The sequence below is a fragment of the Cryptomeria japonica genome, chromosome 9 (genome assembly GCF_030272615.1).
Source record: "Cryptomeria japonica chromosome 9, Sugi_1.0, whole genome shotgun sequence".
In the NCBI taxonomy this organism is placed as follows: Eukaryota; Viridiplantae; Streptophyta; class Pinopsida; order Cupressales; family Cupressaceae; genus Cryptomeria; species Cryptomeria japonica.
The window spans coordinates 480,972,322-480,992,072 of record NC_081413.1 but is presented as its reverse complement, the minus strand read 5'-3'; the positions used below and the strand labels follow the sequence as shown (position 1 = coordinate 480,992,072).

The window sequence follows — 19,751 nt, the reverse complement described above, 5'->3', positions numbered from 1 at the left end:
TCGAAAACTCAACAAAAAACAAATCTGAATTTTTTGCAGAACTAAAGTTTTATCATTTCAGTCCAAAAAGGAAAAATTAAATTAGAAAACGAATGAGCTCCTCTGACTTTGGCGAGATAATGGTAAAAAGTATATATATATATATTTACTTTTTACTTTTTCAAGGAGTAGGATAAGTTATAAAATCAGCGAAAATAGTAAGCCAAGATTACCAAATTCTCTCCTTCCTTCTATTTATGCTTTGATTTATTTATTTTGAATATGATAAATCAAGGTGAAAAAAGATAACATATATATATAATATTGAATGTCGCGCATAACTAGGGAACTCACTGTTTAACAAGTTTGTTCCTGAATCACTCATTATTAAAGATGCACATATTCTTTATATCTCCTCATTCTTCACAATCAATATATTCGAACAGAGGGAAGGGGCAAATGAAGGGCTCCAAAAAAGTATGACTTTATTATTGCAATTTTTATTTACATAATTCCATGAATCATCCATAAGATGGAGATTCACTTTTATGTGCCTAAAAATTCATTTCAACCAATTGAACTTTCTCAAATTGTTTCTTCTTAAGAACCAGAAATATCTGTGCTAAAATGACAGATGCTAAGAATAATAAAAGACCTTGCACACGTAAAGGATCTTGAAGTACTATTTCTGCATTTTCCTGACCAAATCCACCCACATTAGGGTTATTCATTAATGACTGATCCGCCTTGATGAATTCACCTTCTGAAACAAGAAGTTCCAGTCCCGGAGGTACAAAGTCAACCACTTGTCGACCGTCTGATGGATTATCAATAGTTATTTGATATCCACCCTTTTCTTTATGCGCAATTTTACTTACTTTACCCGTTGCTGAAGCGTTATAGACTGTATTGTTGCTTTTGATGTCTCAGAACACGGTCTAAAAGATTGTTGTATTGAGTAGTCGGATCATAGTCTCTTACCATAAAAATAGCTGCATGTGCAGCAACGCCAACTATGAGAAATCCACCAATCCACATATGGTGCGTGAACAGAGACAGTTGGGTACCATAGTCAGTAGCTAGATATGGATAGGGAGGCATAGAATACATATGGTGAGCTACGACAATAGTTAAAGACCCTAACATAGCTAGGTTAAGAGCTAATTGAGCATGCCATGAAGTAGTTAAGATCTCGTAAAGACCTTTATGTCCTTCCACTGTAAATGGACCTTTATGAGCTTCCAAAATATCCTTGAGGTTATGACCAATAACCCAATTGGTTCTATACATATGACCAGCGACTAGAAAAAGAACTGCAATAGCCAAATGGTGGTGTGTAGTATCGGTCAGCCACAGACCCCCCGTTACTGGGTTGAGTCCTCTGCGAAAAGTCAAAAAATCTGAATATTCCGACCAATTCAGGGTGAAAAATGGGGTCAATCCCTTAGCGAAACTGGGGTAAAGTTGAGCTAAAAGCTCACGATTTAAAATAAACTCATGAGGAAGTTGTATCTCTTTAGGGTCCACTCCAGCATCTAAGAGTTGATTAATAGGTAAAGAAACATGTATTTGGTGTCCTGCCCAAGATAGAGAGCCAAGTCCTAGTAACCCTGCTAAATGGTGGTTCAACATGGATTCTACATCTTGGAACCGAGTCAATTTTGGAGCAGCTTTGTGATAATGGAACCAACCAGCAAAAAGCATTAACGCTGCAAAGATCAATGCACCAATTGCGGTGCAGTAAAGTTGCAATTCACTAGTTATTCCGGATGCTTGCCAAATCTGGAAGAACCCAGAGGTTATTTGTATTCCTTGAAAACCTCCACCCGAAATTTGAATAATAGTAGGATCGAGTCGGAGAAAAAACTTTGTAAAAGTATCCTTATCTATGAGGGGAGAGCGTATGAAAAATGTAACTGATTCTTTCATTTCCCTATCCTCCGCTGAGGGTTTCTGGTTAAATACCAATATTTTAGAAACAAATATAATAAATCTCAGTGTGGTGCTTGGTGTATTGATCTATTTCGGAGAGGGAGTGTGTGCGAGTTGTATATTTGAATAATCTAGCTGGATCCAACCAACTGCACTTTGTAGATAGAAAAGTGCATGATCTCAACGAATTACTTCTAAAAGGGAAAAAAATATGGAAGAACTATAGCATTTCGTAATTGATTGGGAAATTTTATTACCAATCCCAACCAACAAGAGAAAATCTTTAGAATGGTTAAAGCTAAACTGCTTGAAGTCCAAGCACAACTGGGTACTCTTTCCACTGCTGTGCTAATATGAGAAGGGTTCAAAGGCATAGTTGGAGGTTGATCCGATATATAACATTCATATCAATGGAATTATTCAATCTATCTACTGAAAAATAGTCCTAATCTCCCGTCCAATTTTTTGGGTTTAAATGCGGAACCGACGACCTACACAAAAGCGAATTTATTCAAGAAAAAGTAAATAGGAAATATGAATGAAAAGAAAAAAACAAGAAAAAGAAAAAAGAAGAAAAAGAAAAAACAACTTTGTTGATAATAAAAAATCCCTTTTGGCAAAAGAGCCCTTCGTAGATTTTGGTCTTTGATAGATTGATTTTATTTTTATACATAATATGAACGAAAAGGGCAGGCTTGGTAAAAAAAAAGCCGAGCGGGAGAGCCGAATGAATCGAAAGGTTCGTGTTCGGTTTGGGAAGAGATTATCCATTCGTTCAACTTATGAATAGATAATCTACTTTCATTAAGTAATCTATTAGATAACCGTAAACAGAAAATATCGAGTACTATTCAGAGTTCTGAAGAACTATGTAAAGGAGCTGCTAATCAACTTGAGCAAGCTCGGGCTCGCTTACGGGAAGTAGAAAGGCGGGTACGCGAAATTCGGGTAAATGGATATTCTCAAATACAACAAGAAAAAAATGATCTTATCAATGTTGCTTCTATTAATTTGAAACAATTAGAAAATTTAAAGAATGAAACCATTCACTTGGAACAAGAAAGAGTAATTGAACTGGTTCAAAAACAAATTTCTTACAAAGCTGTCCAAAGAGCTCTAGGAACTCTAAATAGTCGTTTGAATAGCAAGTTACATTTACGTACGATCGAGCATAATATCGACCTGCTCCTAGCCATGAAAAACATAACTGATTAATAGTATATATAATATAGTAGGTCCTATTTTTCAAAAGAGAATTAACTAGTGTTAATGGTAACTATTCGACCTGATGAAATCAGTAGTATAATACGTAAACAGATTGAACAATATAATAACGAGGTCCAAGTTGTTAATATTGGTACTGTACTTCAAGTAGGAGATGGCATTGCTCGTATTCATGGTCTTGATAAAGTAATGGCAGGGGAATTAGTAGAATTCGTAGATGGTACAGTAGGTATTGCCCTAAATCTAGAATCAGATAATGTTGGAGCTGTATTAATGGGTGATGGCTTGATGATACAAGAGGGCAGTTCCGTAAGAGCAACAGGAAAAATTGCTCAGATACCAGTAAGTGATGCTTATTTGGGTTGAGTTGTAAATGCGCTAGCTCGACCTATTGATGGATAGGGAAATGAAAGAATCAGTTACATTTTTCATACGCTCTCCCCTCATAGATAAGGATACTTTTACAAAGTTTTTTCTCCGACTTGATCCTACTATTATTCGAATTTCGGATAAGCAGATTTCGAGTACTTAGTAAGTCCCAGGTCCTGCATAACGATAAATAAGGATACAATTATGAAAAAAAACTTTGTTCTATCTATCTACTTCTCCGAGTGTCGCAAATCTTTCTGACCGAAACAAGTGAAGTATAAGTCCACTATTTTGGATCAGCCCCCCCCCTATTGGCTGAACAAGAAAATTGATAGAGGGGGGTCTTTAAAATCCCGAAGAATACGGATTTTGGTCTCCGAGATCAAACAAATGGATTAGCAAATAAAAGTGCCAGAGCTACAACTAATCCATAAATAGTTAAAGCTTCCATAAAAGTTAAACTTAGCAGTAAGGTGCCTCGTATTTTACCCTCCGCCTCTGGTTGTCTCACAATACCTTCAATAGCTTGTCCCGCAGCAATGCCTTGACCAATGCCAGGTCCAATAGAAGCAAGGCCTACGGATAATCCAGCAGCAATAACGGAAGCAGCAGAAATCAAAGGATTCATGGTAATCTCCTCTTAGGTGTGGATAATATGATAGTTTTATCTATTGATTTGATTGTTCACGTTCAACTAGAGAACAATTTCTTTGAAACAACTAAACTCCGATGAAATGGCATTCAAAATTATGATATTACCAATTCTCTACCCTGACATTATATTCTTTTTTAGATGAAATAGAGACAGATTTTTTTTCATTTATAAAATAAAATATTCTACGTAATAGCCCATTTTTTATGGTTAATTCTAAATAATTATAATTATATATACTAGTATATATATAATTATATAACATAATACAAACTATGTACATAAAATATATGTATCCCTTCGAAATCGAAAAATGCATTGTTCCACACCGGGGTACACAGTTTACTAAACTAATTCCCATTAGTAAACCTATTCATTTTACTATGTAGATATGAATCTACAAATAGGATCTATTCTATCTATGAATTTTATCGACGGGATTAGCGATCCTTAATTTTTCTACTAAGATCTTAGAGATGAAGTATTTTCATTTATGATTATACAAGGGAGAATCGAAATGAAAAGTTAGAAAAGACTGAGTCCAATTAATTGAATTAATGATGACCCTCCATGGATTCGCCTATATAAGCTGCGGCTAGAGTTGCAAAGATTAGAGCTTGAATACCACTTGTAAATAATCCTAGGAACATTACAGGTATAGGTACCACTATAGGTACTAAGGAAACAAGAACGGCAACTACTAATTCGTCAGCTAATATATTTCCAAAAAGTCGAAAACTAAGTGATAGAGGTTTTGTAAAATCTTCTAATATGTTAATTGGTAAAAGTATTGGGGTTGGTTGAATATATTTACCAAAATAGCCTAAACCCCTCTTTGTAAAACCTGCATAAAAATAAGCTACTGATGTGAGCAAAGCTAGAGCTACTGTGGTATTAATATCATTTGTAGGTGCGGCTAATTCCCCATGAGGTAATTTAATAATTCCCCAAGGAAAAAGAGCACCTGCCCAGTTAGAAACAAAGATAAATAGAAACATAGTCCCTATAAAAAGAACCCAGGGACCATATTCTTCTTCGCCAATCTGAGTTCTAGCCAAGTCCCGAACAAATTCGAGAACATATTCCAAAAAAATTTGTGCTCCATTCGGAATGATTTGTGGATCTTGAACAGCTAGAGTAGCTGAACCTAATAAGACAGCAATTACAATCCAGGAAGTTATAAGTACCTGTGCATGAACTTGAAACCCCCCTATTTGCCAATAAAAATGCTGACCTACTTCCACACCGGATATCTCGTAGAAATAATTCAGCATGTTAATAGGAAATTGTAAAATATCCATATTACCCTTTATATAGAAAGATGAACTTCAAAAAGAAATGATTTTGGTTCAATGACCGATTCCTTAATTATTTACACTATCATCAGTCAGGCTACGAAATAAAATAATGGAATGATTATTTGATTGATTAAGAAGATTTCTTTATTTCTATCAAAATAGATTATCTTAATCTATTCTATAAGATTTGGGAATAGTAGCCAACTTAGTTATAGCTTCTCTTTTTTTTATTTTTCATTCACTTTTTATAGTACAATTCTCTACCCGCGTGAATTGCTAAAATTAATTTATTTAGGATCAGGCGGATTGGTCCTCTACCATCATCATTGGCTGGGATTGGGATATCCACGAGATCTGGGTCACAATCTGTATCAACTAAGCAAATTGTTGGAATACCCAAAGTTCTACATTCCTGAATAGCAGTATATTCTCCTTTTTGATCGAGAATTATTACAATATCGGGCAATTTTGTCATGTATCTAATACCCCCTAGATCTTCCTGCAATTTGTTCAATTCTCTCTTGAGTATTGCTGCTTCTTTTTTCGTAAATCCATCAAATCCTCCCGTATTTTTTTTTTTCGTTAAATTTTTGAATTTTTCAAGTCTTGCTTCTGTAGTAAACCAATTAGTTAACATACCCGCGAGCCATTTTTTATTTACATAATGACATCGAGCTGCTAAAGCAACTAATTTAGCAGCATCAGCTGTTTGATGTTTTGTACTAACTATCATAAATTGGTTTCTGTATTGGATAACCGCGTCCTCGAGCTCTAGGTCGAAATCTTTTGAAAATAGGACCTTCATTCACTTCAGCCATAAGGACAAATAAAAAACCCTTATCTATACCCATATTGTGATATGCATTTGCGGCTGCAGAATGAAGTACTTTTAATATGGGATAACATGCTCTATGAGGCATCCAATTCAGTATCGAAAGTGCCTCCATATAGGTACAACCATGAAGTTGATGAGCTACTCTACGTGCTTTATTAGAAGACATACGTACATGTTTAGCTACAGCTCGTATTTTTCTAGTCAAAGCCCTATTTATAAATTTCATCTTCATCCTCCACAATGAATTAATGTATACTATTTACAACGATACTTTTTTCTTGTTTCTCTGTTTTATTCCATTTTATTTTTTTTCGTTTTTTGATTTTTTATCCTTTTTCGCATGTCCCTGGAAAATGGAAGTAGGTACAAATTCTCCTAATTTGTGGTTTATCATACCATTTGATATAAAAATGGGTAAATGTGACTTTCCATTATGAACAGCAATGGTATGACCGATCATTGCGGGTACAATGGCAGATCTCCGGGACCAAGTTACTATTATCTTCTTCTCTTTATTCATATTTAGATTATCTATTTTACTCAACAAATCATTAGATACAAAAGTATTTTTTCTTAGTGAACGTGCCATGGTTAATTACCTTTCTTTTTATTGATAGAAAAAAAAATGGATTTACAACTATTCTTACTTACGTCGACGAAGGATTGAAACATCACTATATTTATTTCTTTTCCGACTCTTTTTTCCAAGTGTACTATAGCCCCAAGGGGTCAGGGGTTTTTTTCTGCCAATTGGAGCTCTTCCTTCACCACCCCCATGAGGATGATCCATAGCATTCATAACTACTCCTCTTACTTCAGGACGTTTACCCAGCCAACGTTTTGACCCAGCTTTACTTAAAGTTCTATTTTTCCATTTAACGTTGCCTACTTGTCCAATTGTTGCTAAGAAGTTCTCAGATATTAAACGAACCTCCCCAGATGGTAATCTTAATGTGGTCAATCGACCTTCTTTTGCGATCAATTCTACCACAGCACCCGCTGCTCTAGCTAATTGTCCGCCTTTTCCGACTTGTACTTCGACATTATGTATAGTCGTGCCTAAAGGTATATTGGTTGAAGTAGACCTTTAATTTGTAAAAATCCCTTCCCAAACTGTACAAGCCTCTCTCAGGGCATACAGCTTTCTGGATGTGAGTAAATATTTATATACTCAATATATATATATATATATATATAATATATATATGTATAAAATATATATATATGTATAAAATATATATATATATACACATATATCTATAAAATAGATAAATTTCAAATGAAGGGGATACTTTAAATTCCTTATGTCCTTATTCTGTACATCCTAGGTTTTTTTATTCCATCATCTGGCTTATGTTCTTTTTTCATGTAGCATTCAAAATGAATGACTTTATCAAATTACGTTAATGCTTTCGCATCTCTCGGATAACGTAGGAGGCATTTGAAATAGAAATTTTCTTTTTGAAAAATAAAAATATTTTCACTGTTCAGCTTCGAATCTGCCTTTGACCATCAAATCAAATGTGAGTTACTTGTCTTTCTCTTCATAACAAGGGTTCCTTTACCTTAGTTGTTTCTGCTTCAGACAATTAAGTCTTCTCCATATTATCATATCTCTGGAGTCAATAATTCCAGAAACTATTGAACTCAATCACCCGCTGCTCTTTATCCTTAGTTTCTCTTTGGGGTTGATCCCATCAAACTATCTTAGTTGGATCAGTGATAGATTTTAAGGTTTTGCTGTAAACCCAATCGGTTATTTCCGATCACGTAAATTAATAATTCAAACCGCACTCAAAGGTAGGGCATTTCCCATTGATATGGGAGCTCTTGACCGGACAGAATAGTATCTCCAATCATAATCCCCCTCGGATGCAAAATATATGTCTTTTGACCATCTCTGTAGTGCACAAGATAGATATATGCACTTCTATTAGGATCACTTTCTATTGTTACAATTTTTCCCAATATGTTGTTTTTCTCACTCCGTTGAAAATCAATGCATAGAAAAATCGGAGGGATCATTTCTTCATATCTATATTTATAGGGGAACCTAAAAAGAAACAAGAATATACATTCATTGGTCATTCTCTATCAGAATGGTTAAAATATTCTATGAAGAAATTATCCCTTCCAACTCGAAGACTAAAAGTCTAATCTTGCCGAAGAAATCCGATTGATTGGCCAAATACTTTTGGATCTTTACATCATTTTTATTCATCGGAGAATCAAAATGCCAGTTATCCTCAACCTCCATATTTGTCTAGATGATGCCGCTTTTCATTTGAATAATCCCTTTTTTGCCAAATTGCCTGAAGCTTATGCAATTTTCGATCCAATTGTTAATGTAATGCCAATTATCCCTCTGTTCTTTTTTTTATTAGCCTTTGCTTGGCAAGCTGCCGTAAGTTTTCGATAATGAAAATCTTACAAAAAGTTTTTTGTATTCACTTGATACGGAAACAATTTTAGTGTTTCAATAGTTACGTTCTAACTATTTCTATTGGATCATTTTCATTAACCAAATTGGTGTAAAACTATTTTTCCTTGTTCTGATGTTTATTTTGTGATAGATCAATTGTTCTCAACAAATCAAAATACCTCAGATTAGTCAATATCAACTGCATCACAGTTGGAATTTGGGTTATTAGGTATTGATTAGAATATGTTATTTTATTAATAGAGGGGCATATCTTTGATATTTATTTAAAGAACGAGTAAGGATGAGAATTTATCTATGTATTCCAAATTTTCTTCTATTTTAGACAATTTATATACTTGTTTCTATTTTTTGTTTGAAAAGATGATAGATAAATTTATTAATTGTGATAATCCTAAACAAGTTTAGGATAGTTTAATTGGTACTCGAGTTCCTATTTATCCTGTTCAATTCCGAGCAAAGAAGAAAAGAGAAACAGAATAGATTCAATTCTATTTCTCTTTTCTTCTTTGCTCGGCTAATAAGTATATGATACAAAAATTGATGATCTATTCCATTTTCTAATAAGAATCCCAGAGATTACATAATGCTTACTCTTAAGCTATTCATTTACACAGTAGTGATATTTTTTGTTTCTCTCTTTATCTTTGGATTCCTATCAAACGATCCAGGACGAAATCCTGGGCGTAAAGAATAGTGATGAAAAAAGATTAGAAAGTAGATTTTGTAAAAGGGCCTATTTCTATAGGTTTTGAGGAGTCATCTTAAGTGACTGAATGGAGAGAGAGGGATTCAAACCCTCGGTACAAATAGTCTGTACAATAGATTAGCAATCCACTGCTTTAGTCCGCTCAGCCATCTCTCCTAGATGGGAGATCTAAAATGAATATAGCATTTCACTAAATAAAGACCAAGATTTGTGAGAATCCGATTTTTTTTCTTTATTCCGTTCCAAACGATTTTCCGCTTTCTCTAGCCCGGCCAGTATCTGGCCAGGCCATTATCTTCCCTAGATAAGAATAATTAACCAAATTATGAAGCATACAGTGCTCTAGCTAATCTGAGAGCTAAAAATAATACTATAAAAGCAGCTAAAAGGGCTATCAAAATTTGACCTAGTGATATCATTTTTTTATTTCCTCTCCAATCACTATTTATTATATAAGATAATAGATAAGCACTTCTAGTTATTTATTTTAATGATTCTGGCTTTTTTTTAATACTGAATTTTAGGTCCCTTGTTGAAGAATAAGTAAGATAAATACTCTTCACGAGTTCTTTAGGAACAAAAAGTTCTCTTCGTTCAAAAGCAGGGTGCTTATTTAGAAAGCGAATACTCACGGGATCCCAAAGAAATCGACGAGCTAGATAGATTACTGGCGTATTTAAAGGTTTATACTCCGTTGCATACTCTTCTGTGTCAAATTGATATATTCCCATCCTTTGAAACTTATTGTATAAGAATTTTGCTTCCCAGAAAGCAGCTGTCTTTCTTTCTAGAATATCGTCCTTCGCAGCATAAAGAGGTCAGAAGTCGGGACCAGACATCAGAAATTTCTTCCAATACAAACTAGAAAGATGGGTCGGTCTTTCTTGAAACCTTCCAAACAGATGAAGATAATCCAATAAAGGATTGTCTATTGTTATATCTTTGATATGCTCGAATCGATTGCTGCAAATAAAACTAAAACGCCAGGTCCTAGAATCACAAACTATAGGAGTTTCCTCTTCTTCTCCGTAGGAATTTCTTAATTCTTTAGATAAAATGATTTTATCTAGTATAGAAGATAATCCTTTTTGTATCGTATCTCTTTTGAACTGAGGAGCAATTGTGATGTAATCAGAATTACCCTGATATATTGCCAACGATGGAAACTCTTCCAGAAGACCCTGTAAAAGACTCGAAGCTAGAATGAAATCATTCTCAATGAAAGGATCAAAAGGACTCCAATTCTCGGAATTTGATTCCGATAGAAACCAACAATCTTGAGCTACTGATCTGGCCAAGCAACCCAAAATATGATAGAATATGGTAAACTCTTTCGCAGCTGTTCCGGCAATTGAAGGTTCTAAATACCATTGATGCAAATAGTTTGCCCTTCGACCCTGGAAATCTAGAGTAAGCCTTAGGGAATTTTTTAAATACGTTAATTTATTTTGTATAATAGCTTTCCCTATCTTATAGGGAATTCCTTTAAAAAATTCACTGAATTTCAGATTATAATTGCAAGGACCCCAATTTGATCTATACAAAGCTACCCCAATTATATCATTGTCTATAGCTGAAGTATTTTGGCTCCTGCTAATTAGAAATATTTCATCAGCAAGTTTTGCTAGATCTCGCGTAGTAAAGCCTTTGGTAGTTAATCCAAATTCATCATAGCAGTTCCACTCTTTTCTCAAGTAGAGCCCTTTGTTATGTAAAAGCAAAGGAAATTCTTTTTCTCGATGTGGGGCAGGCAACTTTTTAGTGTTAATAAATGTATCGAATCTTCATTTACTATGAGGAGGAGTTATTAGAACTGGATCAATTTTTTTTGGAATATGAGTTGAAGCAATAACCACAATATTTTGTTTGATGGTGGTTTCTTTTTCACCATCAATCAAATTATATGGATCCCCAAGGAGTTCTATCAATAATGCAATAAGGAAGAAATAATCATTCAGTTCATGAATGCTTGGAATCCATATGACGCAAGGAGACATCAATTTTGCCAATTTGAGTGCAAACATGAATTGGATTACTCTTCTCGCAAAATACTTTGGAGGGTTAGGATCCCCTACTCGGTCATACAAAAACTTATGGGGTTTTCTATCATAATGCGCTTTTTCATATACGTCTTTTGGCCTGCCTGACCAGCCGAGAGACCTAAGGATATTTTCATGCTCAAGGTATGATTTTTTAGCTGAAGATGTATACTCGGGTTCATAGCGAGACAAAAGTTTCTGCTGCCTCAAAAAACTTTTAGGAGATATTCTTATTAAAGGTAAATAAGAATCTGCTGCTAAACTTTTAGCCAAGTACGATCATCCAGTTTCCTTAGGCCCTATCAGCAAAATTCGATTCGAAAGGGACGGTACCGGGTAGAGTGGGTAAAATCTCACTTGGTCAGATAAAGATGAGTGAATTGGTATCGAAGTAATCTTCTGATAAAAAGCAGCGAAGATCGGCATTTCTACTAAAAACAATGAATTTAATTCGGAGTTCATTAGGCCTATTCTATGAGTTAGGCCTAGCTGACTAAATTCAGCTAAATATCGAAAGTAAAGAAGTCCCGGCTGTTCTCTTTTTTCAAAATATTCATGAAAGAAACCAATAGGGGGAGTTAACTTCAATTCAAAGTAAGAGATTTGTTCTTGTACTAAAAACAATCTATTTTCTCTCAAAAGGAAATCATCCACTTCAAATTCGTACAAAATTGTTTTTACAATTGAGTGAAATTGACTAGAGTCTTTTAAACGCCATTTAATATTTTTGACATACATAACATGATACAATATCACTTGAAAGAAAAACCTTTTTGACAATAAAGGCTACAAAATGAGTATTTTGTATTACAAAAAATTTTGTAATACAAAAGTGATTCTTTACGTTCGACACCCAGGTCGAGTCGACCTCATTCTTGTAAGAGCTATTAACCAATAAATCATAGGGAGGGACTTATTTATGTCACCAAAAACAGAGACTAAAGCAAGTGTCGGATTCAAAGCTGGTGTTAAAGATTACAGATTAACTTATTATACTCTGGAATATCAGACCAAAGATACTGATATCTTAGCAGCATTCCGAGTCACTCCTCAACCTGGAGTACCCCCCGAAGAAGCGGGAGCAGCAGTAGCCGTCGAATCTTCCACTGGTACGTGGACGACTGTTTGGACTGATGGACTTACCAGTCTTGATCGTTACAAGGGGCGATGCTATGATATTGAACCCATTCCTGGAGAGGAAAGTCAATTTATTGCCTATGTGGCTTACCCTTTAGATCTTTTTGAAGAAGGTTCTGTTACTAACCTATTCACTTCTATTGTAGGTAATGTATTTGGATTCAAAGCCTTACGAGCTCTACGTCTAGAAGATTTATGAATTCCTCCTGCTTATTCAAAAACTTTCCAAGGCCCACCACATGGTATTCAAGTACAAAGAGATAAATTAAACAAATATGGTCGTCCTTTGTTAGGATGTACTATAAAACCAAAATTGGGTCTATCTGCCAAGAATTATGGTAGAGCGGTTTATGAATGTCTCCGTGGTGGACTTGATTTTACCAAGGATGATGAAAACGTGAATTCCCAACCATTTATGCGCTGGAGAGATCGTTTCTACTTTTGTGCAGAAGCAATTTATAAAGCTCAGGCTGAGACGGGTGAGATTAAGGGACATTACCTGAATGCTACTGCAGGTACATGTGAAGAAATGATGAAAAGAGCAGTATTCGCCAAAGAATTGGAAGTTCCTATAGTCATGCATGACTATCTGACTGGAGGTTTTACGGCAAATACTTCGTTGGCTCATTATTGCCGAGATAACGGCCTACTTCTTCACATTCACCGTGCAATGCATGCAGTTATTGGCAGACAAAGAAATCATGGTATGCACTTCCGTGTACTGGCTAAAGCACTACGTATGTCTGGTGGAGATCATATTCACGCTGGTACTGTAGTAGGTAAACTTGAAGGAGAACAGGAAGTGACTTTGGGTTTTGTTGATCTATTGCGTGATGATTTTATTGAAAAAGACCGAAGTTGTGGTATTTATTTCACTCAATATTGGGTCTCTATGCCGGGTTTTCTGCCTGTAGCTTCAGGAGGTATTCACATTTGGCATATGCCTGCTCTGACCGAGATCTTTGGGGATGATTCTGTATTACAGTTCGGTGGAGGGACTTTGGGGCACCCTTGGGGAAATGCACCTGGTGCAGTGGCTAATCGGGTCGCTTTAGAAGCTTGTGTACAAGCGGTATCCGAAATACAAACGAGATAGATGTTTGTTGCCTCAACCATTCTAACTAGCCCTTCCTTAAAAAGATTTTTTGTATTATAACGAAGCATTTGTGTTGTCGATTTTAACGCGTAGTGCTTTTTCCCCTATGCATACCTATCATATAGATTTGACCATTAACATCTATGTAATAGATATAACCTTTCGCTTAATACTAGAATCTCAGAAGATCAAAGCATCTAAGGCTGCATAAATCGGGGATACACGACAGAAAGAATTGTTCTATTTCTAAATCTCAGCTACTAAGCGTAAGTTTTCTTTAACTTAACTTAATAAATATTCCGCCATTCTACGAAACAAGAAAAAGAAGAAAGAAAAAAATATCAAATCACACCATCTCTGTAATAGGTAAATGCCTTTTTCTCCCCTGAAGCCATTGGGATTATCTGCAATAATATATCCGCTACAATTGTGAAAGTCTTGTCGATAAAATTGTCGTTTCTCTGAGATCTAGGCATAGTCAATTATAAATTTGATAAAAAAAAATTTATTCCCCATACGGAAATGATTCCATGAACAAAATTATATTCCAATGCACAATAGTATAATAAATGGATTTCCTTACGATCGCAAATATGTAAACATTATCAATTTTTTCTAAATAAAGAAAAAATGGGAATATTTGAAAGAGTTCATTCAATTTATTGATGAACAATAAATTGAATTTTAGACAATGTTTATATCTATATATGCAAATTTAAGAAATATCGCACTCGTTTGCTCATGATCCCAAGGATCAAATGAGCAAGTAAACGGTAAATTGGTGAAGAGTCAATTTTCTGCTTTTTGATAAAATCAGGATCATGTGTGTTCATACTTATTCTAAAACATAGAATATATTGAGTATAGTCATTATGATATAATTTGTACCATTCATTCTTACCGAAAAATGATTCATAATATATTTATATATATAGGATCATTCTGGATCAATAGATCTGGCTTAATTTCACAATTGGATCGGCAATAAAACCCCGAATAAGATAAAATAATCAGATTAGATTGAGAAAAATAAAATATCTTGAAATAAGAAGAAAAGAAGGAGTGTGGTAAAATACTCTTTTGTCTTTATGCTAGATTTCGTAAATACTTTACTTATGCAAAAGTAAGTTATAACATAATAAAACTTGTTCTTTTCATTTTGTCGACAAATGAAGAGATCGTATAGGAAAGATGGCTGAGCGGTTCAAGGCGTAGCATTGGAACTGCTATGTAGGCTTCTGTTTACCGAGGGTTCGAATCCCTCTCTTTCCGTAATCAATCGAAGAACACCATGCATTGATGGATGATGAGGACCCATACTTACCATCATGAGGTCTTTCTCCCTAGCAACCATAATCATAACTCTTCCCCGGTTTTTTCAAAAATCAATGAGAACAAAAGAAAGAATGACTCATTAGGATCTGGAATTTAATAAACCATAATTGGATCTTAAAATTTCGTTCGAAATTAATGCGGTCCATGCATATCTAATTGACCGATTAAACTTTTGTAACGAAGTCTGTCTTTCTTGAACAGATAAATCAGAAGTCGTTTACGTTTACCCACAATTTTCCACAAACCTCTTTGGGAAGAGTAGTCTCTTCCATGTAGGTCCAAATGTTCAGTAAGTCTTTTAATTCGACCGGTTAAATAACATACTTGAGATTCAACAGATCCTCTTTGTTCTCTAGGAATCAAAGAGGGGCGAACGGACAAATTTTTTATCATAAAAAAAAAAAAAAAATTCCGAAATTCATATTTATTTCATTTAGAGTAAGAAAAAAGAATGAGATCCATTTCTTTTTGTTCATGGTCCATATATTCCTATGTTTCGATCGAATTTATCTTCGGCATAGAAAAATAAAATGCAACTTTCATAGAATAAAGTGACCATACCAGCAAGATTTAATGTGGGAGCCGAGATTATTAAAAAGAATGATGCACTTTCCTTTTCTATTGGGAAAGAAAAAAAGATGACGGAATGATTCATAAATTTCCCATCTTGAAGGTCAGAGAGAAGGGCTGTAGTGGATTATAGAACCGTGTCCCTTCTGCCCGACCATCTTTCCAAGTACCTCCAAGAGACCCTAGAGATTCCCATTGCTCCTCTTGGAGGGTGTACACCACTTCCTCTAATTTATTCATCATTTTCAGGATCTTCTTGTCTATCATTTTCGGAATCTTCTTTTTTGGGCACAATAAAATCGGGGGGTCAAAAATAGTGGTGAAAATTGGGTCGAGCCAGAGGACTTCTTCTCATCCTCTTTGTTCTCGTTCCCGCTTATCCTCTTCCTTTGCTATGGAGGATGCTGTGGAAGAAAGAAAACCCTCGGGTTTTCTTCCCGGTGAATTAGCTGCAGGGAATATCTTCCAATCACCATCACCGTAAAGCTCAAGCTCAGAATAAATATACTCACTCTTAACATAAGAAAGAGCTTTTGCTGCGGCCCAATACGCTTTTTTCCTCCAAACATTGTTACGATTTTGTTTTTTTGATTTAGAGGTGCATTTTTTTGGTACAGCCATAAGAATAGTATCCATTTTTATACCTTGATTTTATTTAGAAAAGATATAATATTTTCTATTATATACTATTTTTTATTTTATTTTGCAAACTCTTTAAATTCATTTTTTAGAATATTATATCACATTTTTCTTGCATTTTGCAACCTTATTCATATAATATTGATTAGCAATAGGGGATCCACGATACAAATTGATAATAATTATCAATTCTTACATACGTATATACTCACGAATTTTGAGTAAATGAAAACCCACTATGTCATTTTAACAGATTCAATTATTTCTTATCTTAAGAATTCCGATTGGTTTCATTTTCTATTAAGTTCCATTCTTAATACTACTATTCATCTACAATAGAAAATTGAATAAAATAAAAATGTGTGTGTACATGACTAATAGCGCAGTACCTAGACTGAAAAAGAGTTCCTTCTTGCTCATCTTACAAATATTTGATTAGTATCAGTATTGATCGGTTCCAATCTGGTATTTGCAGAAAAAAGATGAAAAAAGGTCACAATCAATATGAAATCGATAGGACTCCATCCCTTCCATCCCATATTCTATCGTTCTTTTTTATTCATGATCTATCATTTTTATTTTGTTCTCTTCAGGATCTAGTGGATTGGAAACCAAGAATGTGGAATATAAAAATATTTAGAATAATCATTTAATCTTCCTATGGAATTTATATACAAATATGCTTGGATCGTGCCTTTCCTTCCGCTTTCAGCTTCTGTACCAATCGGATTAGGCTCCTTATTTTTTCCAGGAGCAACTAAGAGTGTTCGCCGTACATGGGCTCTTATTAGCATTTTTCTGTTAAGCGTAGCTATGTTTCTTTCTTTCAATTTGTTCTTGCAACAAACTACCGGCGGTCCCATCTATCGATATTTCTGGTCCTGGGTTATCAATAATAAGTTTTCATTAGAGTTGGGCTATTTGATTGATCCACTTACTTCCATTATGTTAGTTTTAGTCACAACAGTTGGAACCATGGTTATGATCTACAGCGATAATTATATGTCTCATGATAAAACATATGTGAGGTTTTTTGCTTACCTTAATTTTTTTAATGCTTCTATGCTGGGGCTAGTTATTAGCCCTAATTTATTACAAATATATATATTTTGGGAATTAGTAGGAATGTGTTCCTATTTATTGATAGGTTTTTGGTTTACGCGACCCAGTACGGCTAATGCTTGTCAAAAAGCATTTATAACTAACCGTGCAGGGGATTTTGGACTCTTATTAGGAATCCTAGGTTTTTATTGGGTAACAGGTAGTTTCGAATTTCAATATTTGTCTGAAAAATTAAATGAATTGGCTGCCATTGATGGGGTTGGTTCATTTTTTGAGGCAGCAGAAACTTCTGTCTCGCTATGAACCCGAGTATACATCTTTAGCTAAAAAATCATACCTTGAGCATGAAAATATCCTTAGGTCTCTCGGCTGGTCAGGCAGGCCAAAAGACGTATATGAAAAAGCGCATTATGATAGAAAACCCCATAAGTTTTTGTATGACCGAGTAGGGGATCCTAACCCTCCAGAGTATTTTGCGAGAAGAGTAATCCAATTCGTGTTTGCACTCAAATTGGCAAAATTGATGTCTCCTTGCGTCATATGGATTCCAAGCATTCATGAACTGAATGATTATTTCTTCCTTATTGCATTATTGATAGAACTCCTCAGGGATCCATATAATTCGATTAATGGTGAAAAAGAAACCACCATCAAACAAAATATTGTTGTTATTGCTTCAACTCATATTCCTAATAAATCAACCCCTAAGTAACAGGTCCAAACTAGAATAAATCCTAGAGAAGCAACAATTGCCGGTTTTTCCCCTTTCCAACCCCTGTTTATTCTAGTATGTAGATAAATTGCAAATATAATCCAAGTTATTAGCGCCCAAGTCTCTTTTGGATCCTAGCTCCAATAAGATCCCCATGCTTCGTTGGCCCATACTGCCCCGGAAAGTATACCTATAGTTAAAAGAGAAAATCCTAGACCAATGGCACGATAACTCAATTGGTCTAATTGGTTAGTAAATAACCATTTACGATAATTTATAAATGAAAGGCCGAAAGTATGCTTCAATTCCTTTTTTTCTTGGTCGTGTGAATTCCCATTTTTATTGAAGAAAAAGGAATTCTTCACATTAATAAAAATCTTTTGATTTATTTGGGACGTAATGACCAAAAAAGCTATCGATGATAGGGATCCACATAAAAGAGTTGCATAACTGAGCAATATCATACTTACATGCATCATTAACCAATGAGATTGTAAAGCGGGTACTAACATTGCAGATTGCTGCATTTTATCTGGAAGACCTAAAGTAGCAAAACCATGAGTTAACATAGCACTTGGCGCGGTGATTTCACCTAACCACCAAGCATCCTAGCCCCGTACTTCTATAACTATATGAATCATGGAGGAAGTCCATGAAAGGAACATGAATGACTCATACAAATTACTTAACGGTAAATGCCCCGAATAGAGCGAACGAGTAACTAATACGCCCGTTAAACAAATACACGTCACTATCATGCCCTTTCCTCCCAAATTACTTAGTTCTTCACTTTTATAAACTAAGGTTCCCCAATAAATGAGAGTGACAACAAAAGTAAGAGAAAAAGAGACATGAGCTGATATATGTTCTAGAGTTATAAATATCATAATAAACCCATTTATTTTATTTAATATAGGATTCGTTTCGTAAGAGAAAGATAAAATCGATTGATATGTCATCAATTATATTAACATAGATCGAACAATGATAGTAATTTTGATCTATATAGGTACTCCATAAATAACACACACACACACACACACACAGATATATATATATATATATATATATATATATATATATATATCGAAGGGATTGAACCCATAGTATCTTATTAACAATAATGCCGCCACTCGGATTCGAACCGAGATGCTCTAGCACTGCTTCCTAAGAGCAGTGTGTCTACCAATTTGACCATGGCGGCTTGATATTGTTTAGTTACTATATTAGACTATTTTTCCTGAAATTGTCAATGCAAATATTGAGAGAAGAGTATTTTTTTTCTCTTCAATGGTGTCTTCAAAGTTCCTTTCTTAAGTTGTACTCAGTTCGGGGTGTAAACTACTATGCTTATTGCTTCTCTCCAAAATGTTTGTGGCACTTTATTTTCAATCATCAGGGTTCTGGCACAATCCACAATAGATCTGTTTCTTCTTTTAGCAATTCCATTTTGTTGTGGAGTTCTCGATGCAAAGACTTGTCTTTTTATACCATGATCATTGCAGAATAAGTTGAACTCATTAGATGTGAACTCTCCTCCTCTATCTAATCTAAAGACATTTCAGTTGTCTTCCTGTTTCATTTTCAACTCTTTCCTTGTACCATTTAAACATTTGAAAAGCTTCTGATTTTTCTTTTAAAAACATTACTAACATCATCCTTGAATAATCATCCACAAATAATATGAAATATTTATCACCATAATAACTTTGAACTTTTATAG

At 34.7% G+C, this 19,751-nt stretch overlaps 4 protein-coding genes, 2 non-coding genes and 2 pseudogenes across 6 annotated transcripts; 2 read left to right on the top strand and 6 right to left on the bottom strand.

Moving 5' to 3' along the window:
- Positions 1 to 533: 533 nt before the first annotated feature.
- Positions 534 to 1,908, bottom strand: LOC131858453 (photosystem I P700 chlorophyll a apoprotein A1-like). Its single transcript, XM_059211690.1, has 2 exons — positions 961 to 1,908; positions 534 to 830 (listed from the first exon to the last, which is right to left on the bottom strand). The coding sequence occupies exons 1-2, from the start codon at positions 1,906 to 1,908 to the stop codon at positions 534 to 536; spliced, it is 1,245 nt and encodes a 414-aa protein (XP_059067673.1).
- Positions 1,909 to 3,537: 1,629 nt separating this feature from the next.
- LOC131858201 (ATP synthase subunit c, chloroplastic-like) lies at positions 3,538 to 4,291 on the bottom strand. The gene has a single exon (XM_059211325.1). It carries the CDS (start codon positions 4,130 to 4,132, stop codon positions 3,887 to 3,889), a length of 246 nt encoding a protein of 81 aa, XP_059067308.1. The 5' UTR covers positions 4,133 to 4,291; the 3' UTR covers positions 3,538 to 3,886.
- A 162-nt stretch (positions 4,292 to 4,453) lies between these two features.
- On the bottom strand, positions 4,454 to 5,457 carry LOC131858642 (ATP synthase subunit a, chloroplastic-like). The gene has a single exon (XM_059211942.1). It carries the CDS (start codon positions 5,455 to 5,457, stop codon positions 4,711 to 4,713), a length of 747 nt encoding a protein of 248 aa, XP_059067925.1. The 3' UTR covers positions 4,454 to 4,710.
- Positions 5,458 to 5,692: 235 nt separating this feature from the next.
- LOC131858452 (small ribosomal subunit protein uS2c-like) lies at positions 5,693 to 6,259 on the bottom strand. The gene has a single exon (XM_059211689.1). It carries the CDS (start codon positions 6,257 to 6,259, stop codon positions 5,693 to 5,695), a length of 567 nt encoding a protein of 188 aa, XP_059067672.1.
- On the bottom strand, positions 6,221 to 8,314 carry LOC131858451 (large ribosomal subunit protein uL2c-like; annotated as a pseudogene).
- Positions 8,315 to 9,506: 1,192 nt separating this feature from the next.
- TRNAS-GCU (transfer RNA serine (anticodon GCU)) lies at positions 9,507 to 9,594 on the bottom strand. The gene has a single exon. It is a non-coding gene; the product is annotated as a tRNA-Ser (tRNA).
- A 2,775-nt stretch (positions 9,595 to 12,369) lies between these two features.
- Positions 12,370 to 13,710, top strand: LOC131858450 (ribulose bisphosphate carboxylase large chain-like; annotated as a pseudogene).
- A 1,185-nt stretch (positions 13,711 to 14,895) lies between these two features.
- Positions 14,896 to 14,982, top strand: TRNAS-GGA (transfer RNA serine (anticodon GGA)). The gene has a single exon. It is a non-coding gene; the product is annotated as a tRNA-Ser (tRNA).
- Positions 14,983 to 19,751: the final 4,769 nt, after the last annotated feature.

What these genes read in the sequence shown, in the direction of transcription:
- LOC131858453 (XM_059211690.1), bottom strand. Translation starts at nt 1,908, where the DNA reads ATGAAAGAATCAGTTACATTTTTCATACGCTCTCCCCTCATAGATAAG. An exon ending in CACATGCAGCTATTTTTATG is followed by an intron (nt 831 to 960) that starts GTAAGAGACTAT and finishes CATAAAGAAAAG; the next exon opens with GGTGGATATCAAATAACTAT.
- LOC131858201 (XM_059211325.1), bottom strand. Translation starts at nt 4,132, where the DNA reads ATGAATCCTTTGATTTCTGCTGCTTCCGTTATTGCTGCTGGATTATCC.
- LOC131858642 (XM_059211942.1), bottom strand. Translation starts at nt 5,457, where the DNA reads ATGGATATTTTACAATTTCCTATTAACATGCTGAATTATTTCTACGAG.
- LOC131858452 (XM_059211689.1), bottom strand. Translation starts at nt 6,259, where the DNA reads ATGAAGGTCCTATTTTCAAAAGATTTCGACCTAGAGCTCGAGGACGCG.